The 25,956-nt window shown below is 38.7% G+C and overlaps 1 protein-coding gene across 5 annotated transcripts in view; it reads left to right on the top strand.

Annotated features, from left to right (window-relative positions):
• Nucleotides 1-20,081: 20,081 nt before the first annotated feature.
• msi2.S (musashi RNA binding protein 2 S homeolog) overlaps nucleotides 20,082-25,956 on the top strand; it is a 435,916-nt gene continuing 430,041 nt past the window's right edge. The window contains exons 1-4 of one of the 5 annotated variants that reach the window (XM_041583047.1): nucleotides 20,082-20,414; nucleotides 20,736-20,776; nucleotides 21,185-21,266; nucleotides 22,411-22,495. In XM_041583047.1, coding sequence (XP_041438981.1) covers nucleotides 20,353-20,414; nucleotides 20,736-20,776; nucleotides 21,185-21,266; nucleotides 22,411-22,495 — 270 coding nt within the window. In that variant the 5' untranslated portion in view covers nucleotides 20,082-20,352. 5 annotated transcript variants of the gene reach the window in all.

The raw sequence follows: 25,956 nt of genomic DNA, 5'->3' as shown, positions 1-25,956 counted from the left end.
TTGTTTGTAGCGTGGTAGGGTCACCAAAATGCTTTTTGGACACTTTTTTGTGGTACTAAATTTTTAAAAAATATGTTAGAATTCTTTCTATTACTGTTCACTTGGGGACCGAAACGCATTGATGCACCATGAAATATTAAAGATGCATTGAAACACATTTGTTTATTGTTGCCATGAGTGCTTTCATGGAAGACTACTATTTATATATATATATATATATATATATATATATATATATATATATATATATATATATATATATACACACACACACACACACAGGCATGGGATCCGTTATCCGAAAACCCTTTATCCAGAAAGTTCCAAATTACAGAAAGGCCCCCTCCTATAGTCTCCATTTTACCCAAAGAATCCACATTTTTAAAACAGATTTGTTTTTTCTCTGTAATAATAAAATAGTACATTGTACTTGATCCAAACTAAGATGTAATGAATCCTTATTAATAACAGGGCTTATTTAATGCATTTATGATTTTCCAAATTATGGAAAGATCCGTTATTCGGAAAGCCCCAGATCCCGAGCATTCTCGATAACAGGTCCCATACCTATAATAACAACAATAATATATATATATATATATATATATATATATATATATATATATATATATATATATATATACTGTAAATATGAGGTAGAAGTACCCAGTGTGCAGGGAATGTATTAGATGCCCCCTAGCAGAGGTTGACTTTAGTCAGTCACTGAGGGTCACAGTAATAATTGCTGACAGAAAAGGTCTTTGCAGAAAATTATACTGCAGTACATTTCACTATAAAAACATATAATGGTAGTGTGATCTTGCAGTCCGACCTGTCTAAAAGAAATTCTGAAACCCCCCCTGTCCCCACAAAAGCACAGTAATGCTAAATACTATTTGCTTGTTTAGTAAGGGCATGTCACAACATTTTCAATAAAAGGATATACTAGTTTAGAGAACATGAGATATATGATATAATTTTTACTGTTTGTCAGCAAGCTATTGGCTATATTAGATTCACTAACCCTGTCAGAAAATGTCAGTAACGTTCATTACTGTTGTGAGGTTTAAATCACAGCTGTTTTTGGAATTGTGTATATTGCCGCATTGCTGTATTTATTCATTGGCCTAGCAGGTTGGTGTCAGCATGAGGGATGCCCTGTCTGAATGCTCAAACCTAATGCAGGTGTATGCACAGCATTTTATTTTGAAACACACTAAGTGGTAAATTATGTAATAAAAAGTTAACTGCTTCCTCCCTCCCTGTTTAGTGTTGCAGCTCTTCTTTCAGTTAATAATAGAATACTTTGTCTCTGTTTTCAGATGGAGAAGTTGCATCATATCCCAGACTGTGCTGATCAAGAGGCTTGGAGGTAAATATGTTATAACAGGCCCCAAATCTATTACAGTTCCTATTAGCCATCTTGTATTTTCACCATATTCAGACGCCTGTATTGTTTTTTGTCTGTTATGCTGACTGTTACCCAAGGATATATTTATGTAAATATGTCTATTAATTCTCATATGCAAATCAATATACATACATTCCTGGTTAAAAAGATTCATTAATAAAATAGAGGGTTCAATCTGTGCCCTCACTGCATGTCAGACAACTACTGACCAAAACTTAACCCATTCCATTAACCCTAAGACTTGCAACTGAAAATCTGGCACATATTCCTGAGGCAGTTCATTCAAGAACCAGGACAATAGAAGGTGGGAAATGTAGTTTGGGGACAGAAAGGTTTGCTTTTCAACAAATTGGATTTTCATCAACTCTTGGTCAGAATTTAATCCACTACACTGCCTCACTTTTGTATGGATTTTACTGCTATTTATTGGCCTCCTGGGTCAAAGCACGGATCTGGGGGAGCGGGGAATGTATGGACATTAGGCTCCTTCCTCCCCTGAACCCTGGCCCAATGTGGGTGCACCCTGATGCTGGGACTTCGTCAGAGGTCCACTGGCTATTCTAAACCCTTATAAGGTTTTTGGTTGGATCCCCCTAGCCTTGCTGCAAGGGGGTTTGAAGACCCTCGTCCCGCCTGTGCTTTTTTTGCCAGGGGGGTTGAGAAAAAAGGGTCTCCCACTAGTCTCTGGCAAAGGGGAGTCCAAAGACTCTGGATCTTTTTGTGTCTTTTGGCCAGGGAAACATGAGTTTTTACAGACTTAACCTTTTTTAATGCTTGCCCCCTGTGCACTTTTATTTGCACTTTTTTCCACTTAGTGAGAAGCACATTGGGCTTCAGAAAAAAAAAGAAAAAGGAGGGACGTCACAACCTCTTCTACTGCTAGAAGTATGAAGACCCGAGGTGTTGGGCCCCATGCTGGGGGTGCCTGATTCACCATGTTGATCAGCACATGCACTTTATGCTTTGATTCTGCTTTGTATTCTTTGTTCTTGGCCAGCAAGATCTTTTTATTTGCCCGCCAGGCAGGAGCCATACCATGGCACTTTTAGCACTTATTTTTAAGCCATTATTTATTAGCCCATATCTATGTTTTTTATATGTGTCTGCACTTTACATAAATCTTGGGGTACAGCAAGTCCTTTTGGGCTCTGCCCCAGGCTTTGGCTCCTTGGTGGGAACATTGGCAGAACCCTTGGATAAAGGGACTCTCCTTAGCCATGAGTCGAGGGGGAGTCGGAAGACCCTTGCCTCTGCCAGTGCCTTTTGGCCAGGGGGTCAGGGATTGGGGCTCACCTTAACCTAACGGGTAAAGGTAAGCCCATCAGCTCTTGAAGTCTTTAGTGCCTTTTAGCCTGGGACTTTGGAGCCAGTGCCTTTAGGTAGGACTCTTGGATGCAGCCAGCACTTTGTCTTGTGCACTTAAGAGTTACTGAAAGCACAACCTCAGGCTTTAAATAAAAAAATGTAAATAAACAATGGATGGATTTCAAATGCTATAGTGGGTCCTAGGAGTCTCAGTCCAACATAGTTTCCAAAATAACAAGATACATCAACCAAAAGCTTTGTTATCATTTGACTTTATTTAATGTGGACTGTCATATGACCATAGTTGGAATACCTCTGCTCTACATACAGTCATGTTATTAAATGCAATATTGTACAATGATTTGGCCTCTTGTGTATAGCAAAGGCATACACTAACACTCTGCCACCTGTTTGTTTCATATGGTGTTGCAGCACATGCTCTCCTCACAACTTTAAAGCTTTATGGAAGAAAACTTTTGCACTCAGGTAAGAGAATGAAATGAAGCAAGGATGTCATAAATGTCACCCCTGTGATGGCTAACCATAAAGAAATGTTGCAATGAGAGTTTTCTTAACTTTGAGGTCTGTTCTTCAGGCCCCCCCCCCTTTTTACTTTTTAAAATACAGTATAGAGTAGTTAATTGGAACTATTAACTTGATCCCTTCTGTAGCTCCTCGCTTTTAGCAAAGATGTTTTAGGGCACCCCGCATTTGACAGGTATTTTAAATTAAAGTAATGCTACTCCTTGAAACCTTAGCCCTAAACTGTGGAAAGAAAGGAGCTAGTGGCTGCAGTAGTCAAGGGACTAACTATGAATACGGTAAAGTGGTCAAAGAATGTGGGCTAGGAGGCTAAGCATGCATTAAACAAAACAAAGAGTTAATGCTACTTTAAATGCACTTGAAGTGTTAATGACCTTACAAGCAAAATAAAAAAAAATATTTACATATAAGCTTCCTTATAGTTTTGAAGACAAGCGGAAAAACACAATTAACCATTTAACCACAATATATCTCATTGAATAAGTAATCTTGGAGAGCTTCCAAATAGATCTAATTTTAAATGGATCTAAATCATTTTCCATTATCTTCAACAAAGACATGTAATTCCATTCAAAATGTAGCTAACCTGAAATACTTTTTGCAGACCACTAATTAAGCATGCATTGCATGTTACAATTAGCCACAATAAATATGCTCCGATGTTTACTTTTAGTCCTTCATATTACAGTGAAATTTAGAAAGCTTATTCCAATGTACTGCTGATGCCACTGCTGTTATCTCTTATGTCTTATGTTTGCAGATGTAATGTAATTCCTTACCATGGCAATTCTACGGCACTAATAATTTGGGTCACCAGTAGTTTTGTGCTGATGGCTCATGTTGTCTCTGCTCACAGCCACACTGCCTGAGGCTTATTGCATAAAGCCTATTAGGACAATATTATTTGATGGCAGGCTGATGTGGCCTATTAATGCACTACTTCTTTGATGATGACTCAAGCCCAGCTGCCTTGTTGCTTTCTGCTGCAAATGTCATTGGTAAGGAGAATTTGACCTCTAAGAACTGAACATTTGTGAGTTCCGGTTCCAACACTGTATGTTAAAGGCTATTTTATATGGTTTCCTTAAAAATAAAATGGTGTTTCACAAAGAGGGTATGTTGCACTGAATATAAATAAGTAGGCTTCACACTGAGTGTTGACACATCTGTTGATGCTGCACAGCGTGTAACAATGATCAGTTTACACATCTGTTCATCTAGTATATATGTGGACTGCATACTGTTGACAGCTAAGATTCATGGACCTTGCTAAAAGTAAATAATGTATCTATACTTATCAATACTATATTGATAACCAATTTATAGATTACTAATATGATGTTAGGAATTTGTGTGCCACATATTCCCGGTGCAGGAGATGGTGCCCCCATTCATCAAGCCTTTCAAAGAAGACACAATTTGCCCTTATTGTAATTATTATCATAAGAGTTCCAGTTACATTGCATTGGCTGAACTAAAGTTAGCTATGCAACTGGGTGTACTAAATATGCCAAGAAAGATGGACTGTAACATGTTATGCTACAATGTTCCTGTTTTTGGTACATGCCTTGGAGCCAAAGCCTCAATTTTTGGCTGCACTTTTTTTTTATTTTATTGTTTGTGTCCGTAAATTACTATAACCCTATTTTGACGCCACATGTATATTGGAATAGGATGTATATCATTAATATCTTACCATGCACAGGTCCGCCTTAATCCCCTTTGCTTAATGAAAGGGTACTAGGAATTCCTCTAGATGGCAGTCCCTCCACCTATTGGGATCCGAGGATTACACCTATGGGTGACCCCACCTAGAACATATAATTAAACACACAGCTGTAATGAACCAAAATGAACTTTATATAACTGAATAAAGGTAAAATGCAATCACAAATAATATAGTATTGATTCCCTGCCCTGGGGTACCAGTGTCCAACCCTATCACATTCTTTCCCAAGATGAAGTCCCACGCTCCACTCTGGGTGGATAAAGACAGTCACAGTTCCTTTCCCCCAAGAGTTTTTTTAAACTTTCTTTAGGTAGCGCTACCTGCCCAAATACCTCTCCTGTGGGACAGAGGTAGTTGCTTTATTCTTCAGGACACAGCTCCAACACTGAACACATGGCAATTCAGATTTTTATACTTCATGCACAACAGTGACAACTTCTGGCCAAATCTGAAATCTGCCAGGGTTCACTGCATATGGGACAAAGGACTCCCATGATCCAATTTAGGTCCAACCATGTGGATTTTCAGACCATGAAAACCATGTATTACATATGTGACTTGTTTCTTACCAGTGGTACTTTGATGCTATTTTATGTAACTGAATAATTGTATTAACACTTTTGTACACCTCCCCCATTAGTATAACACTAGTATGTATACTTAAAGGCAGAGCATATAAGTAGATAAAAATACATACCTTTTACATGGACATCTACAAAACAATTTATGCAAAAAATTATTGTGGCCTGTGTTGTTGTGCAACCAATCCGTATATGTAATAACAAGCTGGCATACTTTTTGTATTTAAAGCATTTTACCTTCCTTTATCCAAGAAATATTAAGAGATGAATGTGTAATTATTGCATTGCTTTTGAGTTAGCTTTGAATAAGACACTTTTGACTGTCCAGCCATAACTTTCTTAATTTATTCCTGTGCTGTAGGAGATATAAATCCCCCTGCAAGAAGCAGAATTGCTATATATGAAGCATGAATATCCCCAGACGCCTCACAATATTCTTTGCTGAGTTAAAAATATGTCAGTTCCTCTGTCAAGTGTACTACTGGAAGAGAGATAACACTTGAACCAATCCGGGATCATTTCTGCTATAGCATTATTTCTCTTCCTGAAATTTTTATAAAATGTTTTTAAAACTCTGGCTGTACTATGTCAGCTGCAGATTGTAAGATACTTGTACTAAAAAATTAATGAATGCTGTGCCTGGTTATTATGTGGTATACATTGTATAATTTTTAACATACTGATAATAGTATTTTGTGTTAGGACATTCTTTATTTCAAAATAATTTAAAAATTACTCCTTTAAGCTTACATGTTGGTGTAGTGTAGATTTTTTCATGTTTGTCAAGAGCAGATCTTCCTCAGGATATTGCATAATTAATGTTTTTGTATAACTGTAATTTCTTGTGTGTAGAGCCCTCAGAACTTATTTTTATTATGTAACACTTGTTTGTTAAATTAATGTTATAAATTAATATAAAACACTGGGTATACTGCTGGCCCGAAGAAATACATGATGATAAATGAACGAACAATCCAAATTAGGGAAGAAACACACCAGTTCAGGTTGCACCTGAGGAAGGAGTTGGACCACGAAAGCTTGTACGTTCAATACTTCTGCAAATATATGTGCTAAAGGCATTGCCTATCTGAACTGGTATGCTTCAGTCCTAATTTGGATTGTTGCAGTGTTGGGCTTGGAAGCGGCCTGGGATATGGATGCACCCGGCAATATGAAGTAAGTGGTGTGCGCCAAATTCAAAAGTATTGAAAGTATTATGCAAATGACCTGTAGATGTCACTGTGCTCATACTTATACTGTGAATACTTCCTTGTAGCTTAAAAGTGAAAGTGAAAGCTTGCTGTTGTGTAATGCCTGCATGACTTCTTATAAAGCACTGTTATACTCTCCTCATCCTCGGCTACCCAAAACATAAAAAATGGCGACAAGGATTGCTCTTCTACCTCTGCAGCAGCCTGCACCTTTTCTTCCAAACCCTGGTGAGCCTACCATATATTTTACTGCTTGGATCTGTATGTTTGAAAATTACATTATTGCTGCTGACCAAGCGTGCTTTACTTATTCACTGCCTGGGAGCAGAGGGACAGAGTATATTCTATACATTACCATTACCTGATGATACTTATGAAACTGCTCTTACTGCTATAAAGAACTTTTTTGTGCCAAGAGTAAATGTGGTTGCTGAAAGATATAAATTCCGCCAACGTGGACAACGTAATGGCGAATCCACATAACAAATTGTAGCAGCTTTGAGAGAGCTGGTTGTTACCTGTGAGTTTGGGAATCTAACAGGTGAAATGCTAAGAGACGAAATAGTAGAAAAAACAAACTCACCTCGCATTAGAAAGAGAGACTGCTCCTAGAGCAGCTATTACAGTTGCTAGCCAAATTGAAACAGCAGTGGCAGAGGCTAAAACTCTCAGTCAGGGAACTGCTGGGAATGTACAGATTGTGAATTCAACACTGTGGCCTAATAATGAACAGTCACAGGCAAAATACAGTGCTAAGGAAAGGGATTCACCTACACTACACTGTTCAACACAACACACTGCAAATCATGTTACATGTCCTGCAAAAGCTAAACGGTGCCGCAACTGCACAAAATTAGGACATTTTGCTCAGATCTGCCATAGTAATGAAGTCCCTACTATAAATGTCACCGTATTAAGTGTGGATAAAGCTGACACATTTATTCCAGACAAGTTTATATGTACTGTCAGTGCCAATACTGCTTCTGCTGACAAGGGACAGTCCATTAACCTGATGCTTGATACAGGTTCAGCTGTTTCTATACTACCAAAGGATATTTTCTTGAAATACTTTGCAAAAGATCCGCTTGTTGCACCTGCCCTGAAACTGGTCAGTTACTTAAAGGATCCAATCCCTGTGCTTGGTTGATTGCCAGTGACTGTACAATTTGAATCAAATACAGCAAAATGTGACTTTTACATTGTGAATAAGGGTACTGCTATACTTGGAAGGGTTCTTAAACCTACAATTAGTTGATGGTCTCATTACTACAGCACCAGTGCCTGCAACACAGCCAGTGTCTAAAATTTCACCACAAAGCAACACTTCACTAGGTTGTGCAAAGAACTTTGTACATAAAGTTAAGTTAAGACCAGATGTAAAACCAGTACGCCAGAAATTGAGGCGGCTGCCCTACTCTATAAGGGAGACTGTCTCACAGTAACTAAAGAAACTGGTAGAGCAAGATGTGATTGAAAAATCAGACTCCTCTGAATGGGTTTCACCAATTGTTGTAACAATGAAGAAAACTGGAGGTATTCGATTGTGTGATGATCTCCGTGAACCTAATAAAGCAGTTGTTATGGATAATCGTCCCTTGCCACACATAGAGGAAATATTTTCAGAACTCCGAGGAGCAAAATTCTTTTCTACTCTGGATCTTCAGAGTGCTTATCATCAAGTATTACTGCATGAGGAAAGTAGAGACCTCACTGCATTTATCACTCATGATGGTTTGTTTCGGTTCAAGCGTGTACCTTATGGACTGGCTTCAGCACTGAGTTGTTTTCAAAGACTGATGTCTTCTATACTCCATGGCATACCTGGTGTAGAATGCTACTTGGATGATATACCGGTAATTGTCTACGCTCCAACTATGGATCTTCATGACAAGTACCTAGAAAAGGTTCTGAAATGCATTGATTCTGCAGGACTGAAACTGAACCTTTCCAAATGCCACTTCCGACAAACTCACCTGTCATTTGTGGGTCATATAATCTCACAAAATGGATTACTGCCTGACCCTGACCATGTCAACGCTGTAACACAAGCACCTACTCCATCTGATTTCAAGACCTCACGAGCTTTCTTAGGTCTTGCTTCATGGTATTCTAAGTTTATTCCCAACTATTCCTCAGTTGTGGAGCCACTTAGAGCACTACTACGTGGAACTTTAAGTCTGGTGTGGTCAGAGTCTGCTCAACAAAGCTTTGAAATAATTGTGAACAGTCCAGCGCTAGCTTTATTTGATCCTGCACTACCCACTATGGTTACTACAGATGCTTCAATCTATGGCGTTGGTGCAGTTCTCACACAGATCCATGTTGATTATGCAGAGAAAACTGTTGCATTCGCATCCAGAACACTTACAGAGACAGAGCGTAAGTATTCCACTGGTGAAAAAGAAGCCCTAGCGTGTGTTTGGGCAACAGAAAAATGGAGAACCTACCTATGGGGTAGAGAATTTACCTTGTGCACTGATCATAGTCCTTTAAGTACACTGCTTACTACAAAGGGACTAGGAAGAGCTGGAATGCGTATAGCTAGATAGTCAGCAAGGCTACTGAATTTCAACTACAAAATGCAATACAAACCAGGTTTGAAAAATTTTACTGTTGATTGTTTGTCATGTTTACCTTTACCTGCAGCTTCTGATACACTGGATGAGGATATAGAAGTTGTAGCATTGACTGATTTACTATCATCTACAGTTACAGCTGCTGATTTTAAGCAAGCTTGTCCAATTCAAGTAAAACTACGGGACATCTTACAAAGCAAATGGCCAAATGCTGATAAGAAACTCAGTCCTGATCTTGAACCTTACTACAGGATTAGACACGAACTGTCCTTAGTAGATGGCTATGTTGTCCGTGGAGCTCATCATTTACTGGTACCAGAGACCTTGCGAGAAAAGCTCATACAACTTGCACATGAGAGTCACCAAGGAATTGTATGTACAAAACAAAGACTACAAGAACTATATTGGTGGCCAGCAATGGATGCTTATGTGGTAACTGCCATTTATTCTTGTGTTACTTGTAAGAATCATGACAAAACAGCTATCACACATACAACACCACTTCAGCCAGTACCATTCCCTGATTCAGCATGGGAAAAACTTGCTATTGATATTGTCGGTCCTTTTACAGATGCTCCTATAGACTGTAGATTTGCTTTAACCTTGATAGACTATCACAGTAAATGGCCTGGAATTGCATTTGTTTCTCATATAACATCAGTTACAGTAATAATATTTCTGTCTACAGTCTTCAGCAGAGAAGGTAATCCAAAGGAGTTAATATCAGACAGTTTGTATGAGTTGGAATCCTTTCTGAGAGAGAGGAATATTGTGCATAGGAAATCTTCAGTGTATTATCCACAAGCAAATGGAGAAATTGAGCGATTCAACAGAAGTCTGAAAGAAGCACTACAGACAGCAAATCTTACTGGGAAATCTTGGAAAGTATTTACAACAGAGTTCCTACATAACTACAGAGCAACGTGCCATGGAACAACCCAATCATCTCCTGCTAAATTATTACATGGCACACAGATGCGCACTAAGGTATATGTATATTAAATTTTCCCAAATGCTTTCCTATTATAGAGGGAATATGTGGTGTTTATGCAAAAGGCCTGTAGATGTCACTGTGCTCATACTTATACTGTGCATACTTCCTGGTAGCTTAAAAGTGAAAGCTTACAGTTGTGTAATGCCTGCATGACTCTGCTAATAAAGCACTGTTATAGTCTACTCATCCTCAGCTACCCAAAACATAACAGTAATGGATCATATGATTTACGCATTACATCACGTCCTCTTTAAAAAAAAGGATATAAGGAACCAGACAATAAATAAGTCTACAACAGAGCAGTATTGAGTAGCAGATCTGAATTGCTTTCTAACTACAGGGAAGTAAGAATGAAACAAGTCACCCTATATTATGTTTTTGTACTACATATAATGGAGGTACCCGTTTTGTTGAAAGAAGTGTATGGAAACACTGGGATGTTCTTTTACAAGATCCCATCTTGATGCAACATCTGGAAAAGAAGCCTTCGTTTGTATATAAAAAACATGGACTTGGGGTCTAAACTACCAACAAGTGTATTTGATTCCAGTAACACAATGGTTACTAAGAACTGGCACTCAAGTACAATTACAGGTAAATGTTTTCCAGTAAGACAATATTTTAACTGTCTATATAAAGGCATAGTATACATTGCAAGGGGTGCCCCCCAAAATATAAAAAGTATAGGAAGAATGAGCTGAGGCTATAAACTTACACTACTGTATTTGGGTACCCCTCTGAGACTATGACCCCTCTCTCTCCAAAGGTGATTGAACATCATCTTGAGTAGGCTGTCGCTGACTGATCAATATAGTTATATTGGGTGTATTTTATATATAGACACGAAACACATCGGTAGAACATATGTATTGTTTTATTGTTGCATCAATGTTACAATTGCTTGAATAAAAACCTTTTGACACTGTAGATCACCCTCTCCTCCTCCAGTCCCTCCATTCGCTTGGCCTTCGTGACACAGCCCTGTCCTGGTTCTCTTCTTACATCACCAATCCTTCAGTGTCTCCTACAATGGAGTATCATCTTCTCCCCTACCTCTTTCTGTTGGAGTTCCTCAAGGCTCTGTCCTGGGACCATTACTATTCTCCCTCTATACTTCCTCCCTCGGCAAATTAATCAACTCATATGGTTTCCACTACCACCTCTATGCTGACGATACTCAGATCTATCTCTCATCTCCTGATCTCAACCCAGAACTCCTAACTCGCGTCTCCTTCTGCCTGTCCGCTATCTCTACCTGGATGTCGCAACACTACCTTAAATTAAACCTCTCCAAAACTGAAATGGTGCTCTTTCCACCAACAACTCTCTTTTAATTGGCCTCCCCCTCCAGAGACTGTCACCTCTCCAGTGCATAATGAACACTGCTGAGAGGCTTATACACCTCAGCAACCGCTCCTCCTCTGCCTCGCCATTCTGTCAATCCCTGCACTGGCTTCCGTTACCTTTTGAGAATCAAATTCAAATTAATGACATTAATTAATAACTCTGCCCCACCCTACATCTCTGAACTCATCTCTATATACTCACCCAACTGCTTACTACGCTCCTCTACTGACCTGCTACTCAACTCTTCTCTCATTACCTCCTCACACGCTCGCATTCAAGACTTTGCAAGGGCTGCACCCCTCCTCTGGAACACTCTCCCACGGTCTGTCCGACTTTCTCCCAACCTTTCTGCTTTCAAGAAATCTCTTAAAATGCACTTCTTTCGAGAAGCCTACCCTCACTCTGCTTAACTACCAAACGCAACACCACATACAGTACCACATTTCTCACCCACTTAATTTGATCTTGCCCACACCTTGTCTATTACTCCCTTCCCTTTAGACTGTATGCCTATGCATAGGGCCTTCCTCACCTTTTTGTACCTGTATTGATTGTGATGTATGTAACTCCATATGTTCTATGTATACAATTCATGTCATTTAGCTGTATAATCACATTTACTTTACAGTGCTACGCAATATGTTGGCGCTATATAAATACATGTTAATAATAATAATAATAATAACCTTTAAAAAAAATAGTTTAGTATGTACTGGCAGAAGGAGGTCCCCTTACTTTTCCAAAGTATTATCCTGCTCTCTTTTTCTTAACAACAACAACTCAGTTTTCACTAGAAGAGGTGTTACCATCGTCCCAATAGCAGTGACAATCTCCAAAATCTATAGACAGGGCAATCAAGATAGAACAATGTGTGCCTTTCCTTGTTTGAAAGATGGAACACACATTGTCCCAAAAGTTGCTTAATAAAAGTACAATTATTTAAGTTTTAAGTGCGTTGGAGTCTCTGGAGTTTTGTAATTGTAATAAAGGTGGTCATACACGGTATACATGGTATAATATAAGCTGCAGACAGACTTTGTCAGCAGCTTATTGGACAGTATATGGGGCCCTCCGAAGGCCTTGGTCGATATCTGCCTACAAATCATTCAGATGTCAATCGGGCAGGTTTAAAAACCCATTGAATCTGAAATCTGAGATCATTGAATACGGCATCAACGAATTAATGTGGCCCTTGGACCAACCATCTGTATTCTCCTTCAGGCCCAACGGTTCAATCAGCACAAAATTGCCTACCTCAAGATAGGCATATTGGGGAGAGATCTGCTAGTTTGGCAACTTCATGATCTCTGCATGTAATGCCACCTTAAGCTGTTTTGCAGTTGCTTTGTAGTGAGTAGTCTCCAATTTCACTCCATTGACTGTAGCTCCACACAAGCCAACACTGGGCCTGTCAATGAAGCTTACAGGGGTGCAGATACGCATAAGAGCAGATATGCTTTTCTTCTCCACTATAAAAAATGCCTGCGTAGGAAAGAGGAAAATCTGCTATGTGTGCTCTTGCTCTAAGTACTTATCTTTTTTCTAGCTGGTAAAGTTTGGGTATGCTTTGATTTTTCGGGAGGCTGTCCAGCACCATGGACAGTGGCCTGTTCAGTGAATGTTTTTTCTTTACATAAAAGCATCTCCTCAAAATCCTTTTATTTAAAATGACCACTGAGACTAATACATGAAAAGCCTTCCATTACATTAAATATAATTTACTGTTGCCAAGCTGATGCATTAAAACACACAAACTCCCTTTAACATGAGTCCAATGCAGTCGTGCTAAACTATATCTGAGCCCGATTCTTAAGTCGTGAGTTCAATGTGTTAGTTGACACAGGCCAGGGGCTGCCACACACTTAAAGGGATGATTCACCTTCAGGTTAACTTTAAGGGGCAAATTTACTTATGTTCGAATATCGAGGGTTAATTAACCCTCGATATTTGACTGCCGAATGGAAATCCTTCGACGTCGAAGGATTTACTGCAAATAGTTTGATTGAACGATTAAATCCTTTGAATCATTCAATCGATTTTTCTTCGACCTAAAAATTGTTCCAAAGCCTATGGGAACAAGGTTGAAGTAGCCAATTCGATGGTTGAAGTAGCCAAAAAAAACATCAAAATTCAAAGTTTTTTTTATTCTATGGGCCCCTTAGTATGTTATAGAATGGCCAATTTTAAGCAACCTTTTAATTGGTATTAATATTTTTTTATAGTTTATTAATTACTTGCTTTCGTCCTCTTTACAGCTTTCAAAAGGGGTTCATTGACCCCATCTAAAATACAAATGCTCTGTAAGGCTACACATTCATTGTTATTGCTACTATTTTTTACTCATCTGTCAATTCAGTCCATGCCCTATTCATAATACAGTGTCTTATACAAATTAATGCATGACTGCTAGGATTATTTGGACCCTAGCAACCAAACTGCAGAAACTGCAAACTGGAATGCTGCTTAAAGGAGAATGAAAGGCTTCGTACACTTGGTATGCCAAATGTTAGATGTATATACTTACCTGAAACCTTGGGCCGCTGCTCATATCAGCAGAAAACTAACCGGCCTGGGGTTATACCAGTGAGCACTTCTCTTCCGGCGTCTTCTTTCTTCAGATTTCCCAGGGGAAAACGCATGTGCAGTTGAATGAAATAGCCAACTGTTTAGTTAAGGTTTGCTTTTTGTTCAACTGCACATGCGCAGCTGCGCGAAGGAAAGAGGAAGACGGAAGAGGAACGCTCCGTGGTGGAGGCTTTTCCTTCTCCTTTAATAAAAATGCAAACCACACGAAATAAAAAATGAAAACAATTGGGCGAATTGTTTCAGAATATCACATTAACTGCATCATACTAAAAGTTTGTGTAAAGGTGAACAACCCATTTAAGGCAACGTTTTGGGCCTCACAGGGCCCTTTATCAAGCCTGATAATCTTGATAAAGGGCCCTGTAAGGCCCGAAACATTGTCTTTTGTCTACTTGAATCGGAGCCAATAAACTTCACAAGCATAAACGCATTCACTTTTGTCACTTTGAAAGTTTCGGCCGAATACCGAACTGAATCCGAATCCTAATTTGCATAAGCAAATTAGGGATGGGAAAACATTTTTACTTCCTTGTTGTGTGACAAAAAGTCACGTGATTTCTCTCCTTGCCCATAATTTGCATTTGCAAATTAGGATTCGGATTCGGTTCGGCCAGGAAGAAGGATCCGAATCTTACTGAAAAAGGCAGAATCCTGGCCAAATCCCGAACCGAATCCTGGATCCCTAAAATGAACTCTATAAGCTGCTTCAAATACAATAATAAACAGGGATCAAAAGTTACTTATGACGCTTTACTCACCAACAGAAGACAAATGTACTGCTAAGGACAATGCTAGATGGGATACATTTTTATGCCTTGCCTGGCACCTTTTATAGTAGCAAAAACATCCAAGATCATGTTCCATGGGTTAATTCCTTGAAAGTACTTGTATCAAGCAGGCAATCGTTGCTTCTAACCATACACTGCTGGGCTGCTATGGCTTCAGGCAACAATCATTTGAAAATGTGTTTGCGATCTATGATGCACATAGAGCTCAAAGAAGAGGTCCCCTGGGCTACAAAAATGCACGTCGCAATATTTCCTTTCAATAAACCAATATAATGGTGCATTAGTAACATTAGGCCCAGATGCACATGCCCAAGAACTGCAAGATAAAGGAGAACACCTTGAAGAAAATGGTAATACTTTGTGTATATAGAAAACTAGATTACAATAAAAGTTCATTATTTAGCTAAAAAAACTAATAAAACTAATAAAAAAAGCAATGCATATTTTTTGCTTCATAGGGGCATTTTGTCATGGGCCCATGAAAACATTCTTACTGTACCCTTTAACTGTTGTTGCCCAGTTTTCAGTGCTAGCCAGGTATTACCAATTACTGTTAAAGGGAATGTCAACCCAAATGTGATTTTTAGTCTAATAAAAGAAAATATAATTCTAAGCTACTGAAAGCAGTGCTTGTCTGTCCCTTTCTTTCACTATCCTGGTGGCTCAGACTGTTCAAATAATGTAGAACAAGGCAGCTGATTAATAGACCTGACTTTGCTGGGGAACTAAGACTTTTGCAACATTGTTTAAAAAGTAACAACCATGCGTGAAGCAAATGCTGCTTTCAATGGCAATTGTTTTTACAAATAACGTAAAAATCACTGTACATTTTTAATAAATGTATAATGTAAAGTTGCTTAGAATTATATTTTTTATTATTAGACAAATTTGTATTTTGGAGTTGACTTGCCTTTTAATAATTGTAAAAGGTAAAGCACCTAAAATCATTGTTCCATGTGCCAAAGCTCTAAAAAAATATTTTATTTGCAGATATACAAGAGACAAATATAATATATACTGTAGATGTTTTGGAGTTATTTTAGTGATTTGTTTATTATTTTTTACTTTTTGAACTCCTCACTGAACTTCTGCGATGTTCCAAACACAGTTAGGGTCAACATAATGTTTGTGATATAAATAAATGTGGATAAGAACTTAGTCAAACACAGTACATTGTTGTGAAAATTGTGCTTTTATTGATCGACTACATGTTTCGAGCAAAGAGCTCTTTTTCACTTCAAAAACTCTTGTTTCTGCTCAAAACATGTAGTGGATCAATAATAGCAAAATTTTTGCAGCAATGTACTGCGTTTGACCAAGTTCTTATCCACATTTATTTATATGGAATTGAGGCTTCATTGGACGGAAGTGGTGGAGACTGGACTAAAGTCACTGAATCCTTTCCTAAATTGTTATTGAACATAATGTTTGCGATATGAACTTTTTAATGCACTGCAGTAAGATGTTTGTTTCAGAGAAGTAAATGTAAACACGGGGAGGGGATGTACAAAATATTCTACTGTTACAGAAGGACATTCCTGCTATACCATGATGTCCATAATGTACTTTGTGTGTTCATTGTAATCAGCTCCCACCCCAGACCTTGTGAAATCCTTATTAAAGGGGTTGTTCACTACCCAAACAGTTCATTTATTTTCCTACTATGGTGTACTTTTCTTGTCGCTTTATAGTTTTTATATTTGTCTTTTACGATAAGAAATCTTAATTTTACATCCTGTGATTTTAAGTTTTTTGTGGTCCCACCTTTATATTATGCGTAATACATTTCTCTGATTTTACACCATCATTTTCTGGTCCCCTGAAAAAAATTGAAATGTGGTTCTACTGTATTGAAGTTTCAAGTTCCAATTTTCTCTTGTCTCCCTGAAGTGGCTTTGGGAGGGGATAGGGGTCACTAGCTCTGTAAACAGTTCTAATTTGATACATTAGTTTATACATTTGTTATATTTGGCCCTGCTGACCATAATCCTTGAGGCACTTGATATAATTGATACAACATTGTTAATAATCCACACAAACTGCTGAGTAATGTATTAACTAATGTAGCAAACTGTAACAGTTCTACATCTGCATTGCTAAACTACCCACTGAAACGCTATCAACTGAGACAGGGATATTAAAGGGGTTGTTCACCTTCCAGACACTTTTTTTTTTTTACCTTGACTTGTTTTCAGATTATTCACCAGAAATAAAGACTTTTTTTGAAATGTTGAAGTTTAAAGTTGAATGTTCCAGTCTCTGATGTTTCATTCTGGCAGCTCTGTAATCCAGGTGCAGATTCTTAACTGTTACAATTTGCTACATTTAATTGCTACATTAGTTGATACAGTACATTTCTTTGGATTAGTAACAACTATTGTATCAATTCTAACAGCTGCCTTCAATGAAAAAGGTAATAAATGTATCAACTAAATGTTTCATTCTGCCAGCTCTGTAATTCAGGTGCAGATTGTTAACGGTTACAATTTGCTACATTTAATTGCTTCGTTAGTTGATACAGTATATTTCTTTGCATTGGTAACAACGATTGTATCAATTCTAACAGCTGCCTTCAATGAAAAAGATAATAAATGTATCAACTAAATGTATCAATTTGGAACAGTTACAGAGTCAGCGACCCCCACCCCCAAGCTGCTTTAGAAAGACATAAGAAGGTCAAAAAAGTCTTTATTTCTGGTGAAGGTGAACAAATCCTTTAAATGTAAAACTAAGGCTTTAGAAAAACGTTAAAAAATTATTTAAAAATAATGAAAGTCACCCATCAGACCCCACATTGCCCTGGTGCAGTCACACCCCATGCTCCCCCAGTAGTTAGGGAAGTATGGGGTGTGTAAGAAACTATTCGGCCAGTTACTAGTGTTGGACATGAGTATCAGTGGTGGTGTCAATATTACACCCCAAAAGGACTACTTATATATTATCATTTCAGAAAGCAAAACTTTGCCATTGTATATAACAAGATAATGCCACCCCCAGCAACTCTGAACACTACACTTGCATCTTTCTTTCTGGCATTTATTTATGCAAACATAGCCCTTACAAGCACTTTTTCAGATTCAGTTCAGCAAAAATAAATACTATTTTTTCAACTTCTTTCTTTCTATTTATTTATTTTTCCATTTTTCTAAAGATAACGTTTTACTTTTTTTAATGTTCCTCTCTCTGCTGTTTCATCTGGCAGGTTTTCACGGAGACCTGTATTAGACTTGTGGGCGCACCAAAACTATCATTTTTTTGCATTCTGCCAAATACCATATCCTAACAAAACTTTCGTTGAAATACCAAATAAAAAATGTAAACAAATTTGCATATTTTAGTTTGAGGTAAACAAAAACGGATCTCATTCAGCTGTCAAAAGTTCGAAAGCCACGTGACTTTAAAGTAACAGATTTGATTTAAAGGGGTGGTTCAGCTTTCATTTAAATTTTAGTATGTTCTAGAATGGCCAATTCTAAGCAACTTTTCAATTGGTCTTCCTTTTTTATCATTTTTTAATGATTTGCCTTCTTCTTTCCAGTCTTCAAATGGGGGTCACTGACCCCATCTAAAAACAAATGCTCTGTAAGGCTACAAATTTATTGATACCGCTACTTTTTAATACTCCTCTTTCTATTCAGGCCCTCTCCTACTCCTATTTCAGTCTCTCATTCAAATCAGTGCTTGGTTGCTAGGGGAATTTGGAGCCTAGCAACCAGTGCTGCTGAATAAAAAGTTAAATAACTCAAAAACCACAAATAATAAAAAATTAAAACTAATTGCAAATACCACTCTCTACATCATACTAAAATGTAGCTCAAAGGTGAACAAGCCCGAGGCTGCAGACACGTCCAAATCCTGCAAAAAGTTCAACTACATGAAAAATGGGTCTGTAATGTGATTAATAGATAATAATTGCGTCTTACTAGAAGATATCACAGGTTTTCAAAAACAAAGGCATGAGGACAACAACATTTGTTCCAGGGGGTATTGGGGATAACGTCTCTGGAGCAAAGTGACCTTTTCAGCACCTTGGACAGCAGCCCTTTCTGTTGGGTGCGGTATGACATCACACAGCTTCACTCGCAGCATCTAAAGGCTAAGATAATAACAATGAGTGACAAATAAAATAGCCCATTGGTCAGAGAATAATATTTTACAATAAGTGTCAGGGTTACCACATCTGGCAATAAAAAATATAATATCCAGTTCCATAATACGTCATACATAAGACGAAAACACTAACAAAGGCTTGTGAGAGTTTAAATCAGAAGTAGAGATGCAAAAGCATGACACTTAAGCTTTCTGCCACATACCTATTGCCAACAAACTCTACTTCTGTGTCTGTGAATTTCTTTTGCAGCTGAGAGTTTACTGAGAGTCTGCACGGTATGCTTAGTAGATTCGCTTTATCCAACTACCTGGACTACTTTTTAAAGCAAGGACGACCCCACTTGGACTCATGTGCGCTGATGGAGAGCGGTGCATAGCAGGAATGCGCCAGATTCATTAAAGAGCGCTGAGATGCCATATTAGCCCTGTGGTACCCACGATCGCTTTAGGGTTATCCCAACAAGGGACACGCAGCACGACTGACTAATTCAGAGCGCTGGAAATTCAAGCGCAACACGCGCAGCTCCTTTAATAGCGTTTTTAAGGCGTCTTCCAGCTGTCAGGCAGAATGTTATGGCTAAAGGACGTTTTTGTAGCTACCCAAAAAGCAGGGAGGCAGGTGTCAGGCAAAGCAGGGGGAGGAGCAATAGATTAGGCTGAGATACAGTTGAACTACATTTCCCGAGAGCCCGAGAAAAGAAGTTGAAGTTGGCTGCCAGCTGGGCAGCAGCAGGTTAATGTTCCGAGCCGGACTGGGTTGTATTGTGACGTCAGGGAGGCTGGGATCCGCCACGTTCTAGAATCCGTCCCTCAGCGGTGGCTCTGGGAGGAGGAGGTGGCGCCGCCAGGGGGCGGGAGAAGGAGGCTGAGCCCATGCTAAGCTGATCCGATCCCACGTGTGACGAGCTTCTTCCCGGCTCAATAATATTCTGTTAGCGGCTCTTGTCTTAGCTGCTGCTTCATAGAGTCCTGCATCCAGTGCCAGCGCTCTGTGTGTATATGTGTGAGTGTATATGTGTGTGTGTGTGTGCTGCTTCGCTAGTCTTCCCTAGTTACACAGTTTGCTGCCCGTGCCTTGGATCTATTCCTTTTTTTTATTTTCTTTTATTTTGTAGCTAGTTTTTGTATTACTGTCATTGCTCTCTATTTGTCTAAGTGTGTTGAGAAGGCTATGGAGGCAGATGGGAGCCAGGCCACCTCTGGGAGTCCGAACGATTCTCAGCACGACCCCGGGTAAGTTGTCATGAGCTGAGGCTGGTTTGCTGCTGCTGCACAGGGCACCGGACTGCTGAGTGGGTGGGTGGGAGGTTGAGTGAGAAGGACAGGGGGGTGGGTGGCATCACATCCCCGTTAGTGTTTGTCCTGGCTGATTGTTTAGTTCCACCTTGTAGTTTGTTTCATTTCATAACACGGAGGGGCCTCCCCCTCTCTCCTCTCCCTACACCATCACCTCTCCTCTCCTATCTCTCTCCCTTTTAGCTTTTGTAAGTTACACGTCAAAATGGCCGATCTGACATCTGTGCTCACTTCTGTTATGTTTTCCTCCTCTTCTAGTAAAATGTTCATCGGCGGCCTGAGCTGGCAGACCTCCCCAGGTAAGGCTGCTCTCATCCCCATGGGCTCCCTCCCTTTATGGCTCTTTGTTACTGGCTCCCACTATCTCCCCTTCCCATGCCTCCCACTTCTCGCTCTCCTTATTTATTTATTTCTCCTTCCCGAGTCCTCTATTCGACCCCTGTCGCTGTGTGGGGCTCTTTAAATCAGGGAAGTCCGACCTGGAGCCTTTTAGCTGTCAGCTGAACTACAACTCCCAGCCTCAACTGACAGCTGAAGACTGCAGGGGGGCTGCTGGGGCTGTAGTTGTACAGCAGATGGAGGGCTTCAGGTAGGACACTCCAGGCTTTGAATCCATGGGATGCCTCGCGGGTGGGTAACTGGGTGACACTGCAGCCTTTGATGCTTGATTTCTTATTGCTGTCATTTTTTTCTCTGCTTGGGAACAGATAGCCTCAGAGACTATTTTAACAAATTTGGAGAGATCAGAGAATGCATGGTGATGAGGGACCCCACCACAAAGCGATCCAGGTAACTGTCTTCATTTTCTCCTGCTTTTCATAAAACTTCTTCAGCTGCTACTTTTTTTAATTTTTTTTTTACATATCTTTCTGTGTGAATGGTCTCGGAAGAGAGATGCCATCTCCAACCATTCCTTTCATTGGTCACACACATACCCTCTAGTCAGACCGGTGCCGGATTTGCAAAGTATCCTTGCTTTATGATCACAAAGCTTACTTCATTTCCCCGTAACTCTTGCCTGCCAAATGGATTGCTGTAGATTGCAGGTTACAGCTGCCCTGAAAGGGTTAAATGCTGAAAACGCACCTCCTGCTACTCTTTGATGTCGTGTACCAATTATTATTTTTAGCACCATTTTTTTTTCTAGTGTTAAGTCCCTTGGGAGATTCTGCTTTAGTATTTTCTTATTTAAATGACATTGTGATCTGGCTTGTACAGAAGATCGGTGCTGTGGTGGGATAATGTAATAACAGTAAAGTAATGATCATTTAGTACCAGCAGTGGAGTTTTCGGCCCTAGCAGTATATTTCTAATCAGTGATAATATGGGCAGTTTCCCACCAGAAAATGTCTTTATTATTCACGTGTATATATATATATATATATATATATATATATATATATATATATATATATATATATATATATATATATATATATATCCCTCTTAATGTTTTTGGAACAACTATTTATGACATTTGATATAATGCAAAACATGTGTTTAGATTACACTAGAGTGTAAGCGCAGCTGAACAAGCCCTTTTTAATGGTCACTTGTTTTGGACTCCCTGCACCTGCCATGGCATATATTTGTTTTTTTTTTTGTTTTTTTGCCTAGGTGCTACCTCACTACATGCCCTTAGTTAATATTACACATACATGGAATGATTCACAGTCTTGTGTCCCAAGGTTGTTTATGTTATGGCAATGCTCAGAGTCCCCTGTTTATATCCCCACTTTTTACCTGTGCGTTACATAGATGTCACCAGTGATTGTCCCCCCCAGTGTGTGACTTATGCCTTGAGGAATGGCCAGTGTGCTGTCCCTGATGTGATTCCAATGGCAAATCTGTGTGTTTCTTTTTCTTTCTCTGTTTACTTGTGCTCTATGTTCAGCGCTCATTGTCATCTCTCTTGTTCTTTGTCTCATTTCAGAGGCTTCGGTTTCGTTACGTTTGCAGATCCTGCAAGTGTAGATAAAGTATTAGCTCAACCCCATCATGAATTAGATTCCAAGACGGTATGTTGTGCTTTTTAAATTCAGTTACCTATTAATTTTTGTTGCTCTGTGTCTTCCTGTTATGTTGTCTTGTTGTCAGGCGCTTTTAAAGGGACAGTGCCTTCTTAATGGTCTTGCCTAGACATCCGCTGCTCTAACATTCTAAAGCACCTTGTAAATATTATATACATCTTGCCATTTAAATAGTTTACCTCTCCTCATTTTCCCTTATGCAGATTAAAATATTGCTTATGTGTGTGCCTAAGTTGTGTCTTACAATCACGAGTAAGTGGGAAAAAAAATAATAATAAAAAAAAAAAAAATATATATATATATATATATATATATATATATATATATATATATATTATTTTTCACTTACTTATCAGACAGTTGAACACATTTTGGCCACCTTTACTGGTTTTGTCAAAACCCCCATATAGATATCTGTTTGAGAGCTCATTTCTCTATAATGAAATCAGGAATATCATCTGCTTCCTGTTTATTTTGCCTATAGAAGCTGCAGATATCAATTTCCAATGAATAAGTAAGCCTATCAGCACTGTGTGCACCTCACTTAGAAAAGGTTGGCATTTTGTTTATAAAGCAATGGAGGGAAAAAAAATTGAACCCTATTACCTGATTTAATTGTGCTTTAAGAACAGGACACTGAAAAAAGATCCCCTTGTATTGCTTTTATTGTGCCTAATGAGGAGGGAAAGGTGAGCTAATTACACTGATTAGATAAGGTTTTTTTCCCCGGAAAGTATAATTTCAACATGCTATGTTCCAGATACTAGAAAGAATGGTAGAAGAGAGAAATCTTACAAATGAACATGTTTCTGCAATTGTCATTGCTTTTTACAGCGGATTCATGTGACTTTATATTATCATGTGCAAAGAACTGTAATTGCACACACTTATTTGTCTGTTCAGAAGCTGGAAACATATTTCTCTGAGGTTGATCGAGCAGTGTAAAACAAATAACCACTCCAGGATCATTTTAATAAAGTGACATTTGGTTCTTTCTGTAATATCCTACATATATTATTTTGGCTCCTTAAAGACCCTGGTAGCCCTTTACTTTTCAATTGGCATACACTTAGGTATGGCTTCAACTTTCTATTTGTAAGTGGAACCCACGACACGGTGGTCCTTACTCCCATTGCTATGTCTGTGTTCATCAGCTAATTTTAAATGATTGTAAATAAAGCTTTATCTAGTTTTTGACTCGTGTTTCAACATTCAGTGCAGGAGGCATCTCGGTGGGGGTTTGACACGGAATCACCGCTCTTGTTTACGATTGCATTAAAAGCTTTGATTTTAGGTAATGGCCCACCTACCTCAGATATAGTGCTATAGTCCTTTTTCTTTTTCTAGAGGATTTGTAGATACAGTAAGTAGAATTTGTTTCTGACTAACTCATTTATTTCTTGGTAGATGTTTATGTATTGTATGTAATATTAGCAGATGGTGCAGGACGTGAGTGATTTCCATGCAAGCCAGCAAAGACAGAATTAGAAAAGGTACTCGTACCTGGTGTTTCAGAAAGTAAACACAAATTTGTACTTTGCATCTGCTGCCAAGTTCTAGTGATCGCTTAGAAGCCACAGTTAGTTCAGTACTGTAAAATGAATATTTGCAAATAATTTTGCAAATACAGTAAGTCATAGTTCAGGAGCCAAACTTTTGTCTTACATATTATGACCTTATGGGAGCCCTTTGGTTGCAAGTAGTTTTTACAGTTGACATGCTTAAATACTCAACGGATCATAACTCCCTGCATTATTTCTAATTATAGAGAGACATTTTTTCAGATAAATATAACCCATTCCTTCAACCCTTGGGACAGCAACCCTACAGATAAGCTTATCTGTAATTGTACTTTAAAATAATGGTTCCTCAAGCTTAATTTGAGAAAAAGAACTCAAGAATAACCTAACAGGTTAGGAGATGTTAGCTGCAGTAATTTAAAAAAAAAAAAAAATGGTGGATAAGCGTGAATCCAACAGTACAAGGACTAGAACAACATGGCTTCAAAGTTGCATATAACTTAATCGAAAATCCTCACCTGTTGCATTCCCTCTGTAGATGGTGCTGAACTGTGTTGATAGAAAATGTAATGCTTTTATGAAATGGTAACAGTATATTTAAATGTCTTAATTTGCGCAAATGACAATAAGGTTAATGGCTCATTTCTAGCATCAGGTATATTAATCTTGGAGTTAATCTCTCTGTGGAAAGAAGCATTTCTTTTTGCCATGCACTGTAGGCTCGCTTTTGTCAGCTATGGCAGGGTTAATGGGCAGCATGGAAAACATAAAGCTAAAGTTCTCCATTTAATTAGGTGCCCCGATTGGTCATAGATGTTGGAAAAGTGTTTTCAGTGATGGATAGCATCCATTAAATAAAATCACTGGCCCATTACAAGCGAGATATCCTGTTTGCTGCCCAGATGAGTGTGCCCCCTCACTCAAACGTCCCTTACCTGCATTTGAAAATCTGCGCTATGCACAGCCTCAGCAAAGGAAGTTATTTTTCAGATATGGATATTTATTTAGGTTGCACATTTTTCACCTTTGTGAAGCTGTTCTGTTATAATAATTCTGTAGCTTCCATTAAAAAAAATAAATGTGATGGGTGACTTGTTATTATTCATTTTGCAGGCATTTCAATAAAAAACGATTGTTTCTAAAATAGGAATCACAGCATGGGTCATATGTTTTGCTTGATTTCTTATTGGAATATTTATCTCACAAAGATTTTGCATGCTTAGTCTAGTTTCTTGCCTTCCACGACATTTACCTATTTTGAGTCCCACAGGAAAATTCTACTTATTTAGTACTAAACTGTAATAGACAGCATTTCACTTTATATCAGGAGAAAGGATTTATGTTGGAAGCAGGTATTGGCATGTGTAATAAAGCAGTCAAGTAAGAGCTGGTGTCCAGACCTGCTCCTGTCTATTATTTTTATACTGTATAAGCTTTTTTAAAATTATTTTAAATGCCCTATTTGGTGCAAATGAAACTGCTGGGTACATGTTTTTTATATCCAGGTCTGTTTGCATATCCCTCTGCAAAGTGCTGCAGTATGAGGCAAATGCAAATAACTTTTTCATTTCTAGCTGTGGGGCTCAAACATCTGTTCGACATGTTGAGCGAGAGAGGAGTACTTTGTTATACTGATATCACTCAGTCTCTTGTGTAGTCAGGAGCTCTAATTTTTCAGTACATTGTAATAAAGGAAATCAATGTCATTTCAGTATGGTTCAAATGGCACATGTTAGTGTTGTTTTTTTTCTACTTGTATCAGTAACCCCTTGCAATGAGCAACTGTATGTTGTACAGCAGGATTGTTCAACCTGTGGCTATTCAGCTGTTGCTGAACTATAATTTCCAGGGGCTTTGGCAACTAGGGTTTCCAGATTGACAGTCTCTGCCTTCCAACTAGATATACTGAATGCATGTTTGTGTGTAAAC

Source organism: Xenopus laevis, chromosome 2S, assembly GCF_017654675.1.
Source record: "Xenopus laevis strain J_2021 chromosome 2S, Xenopus_laevis_v10.1, whole genome shotgun sequence".
NCBI classification, from domain to species: domain Eukaryota; kingdom Metazoa; phylum Chordata; class Amphibia; order Anura; family Pipidae; genus Xenopus; species Xenopus laevis.
Note: the sequence above shows the minus strand (reverse complement) of the source record. Positions and strands in the feature narration are given on the sequence as shown.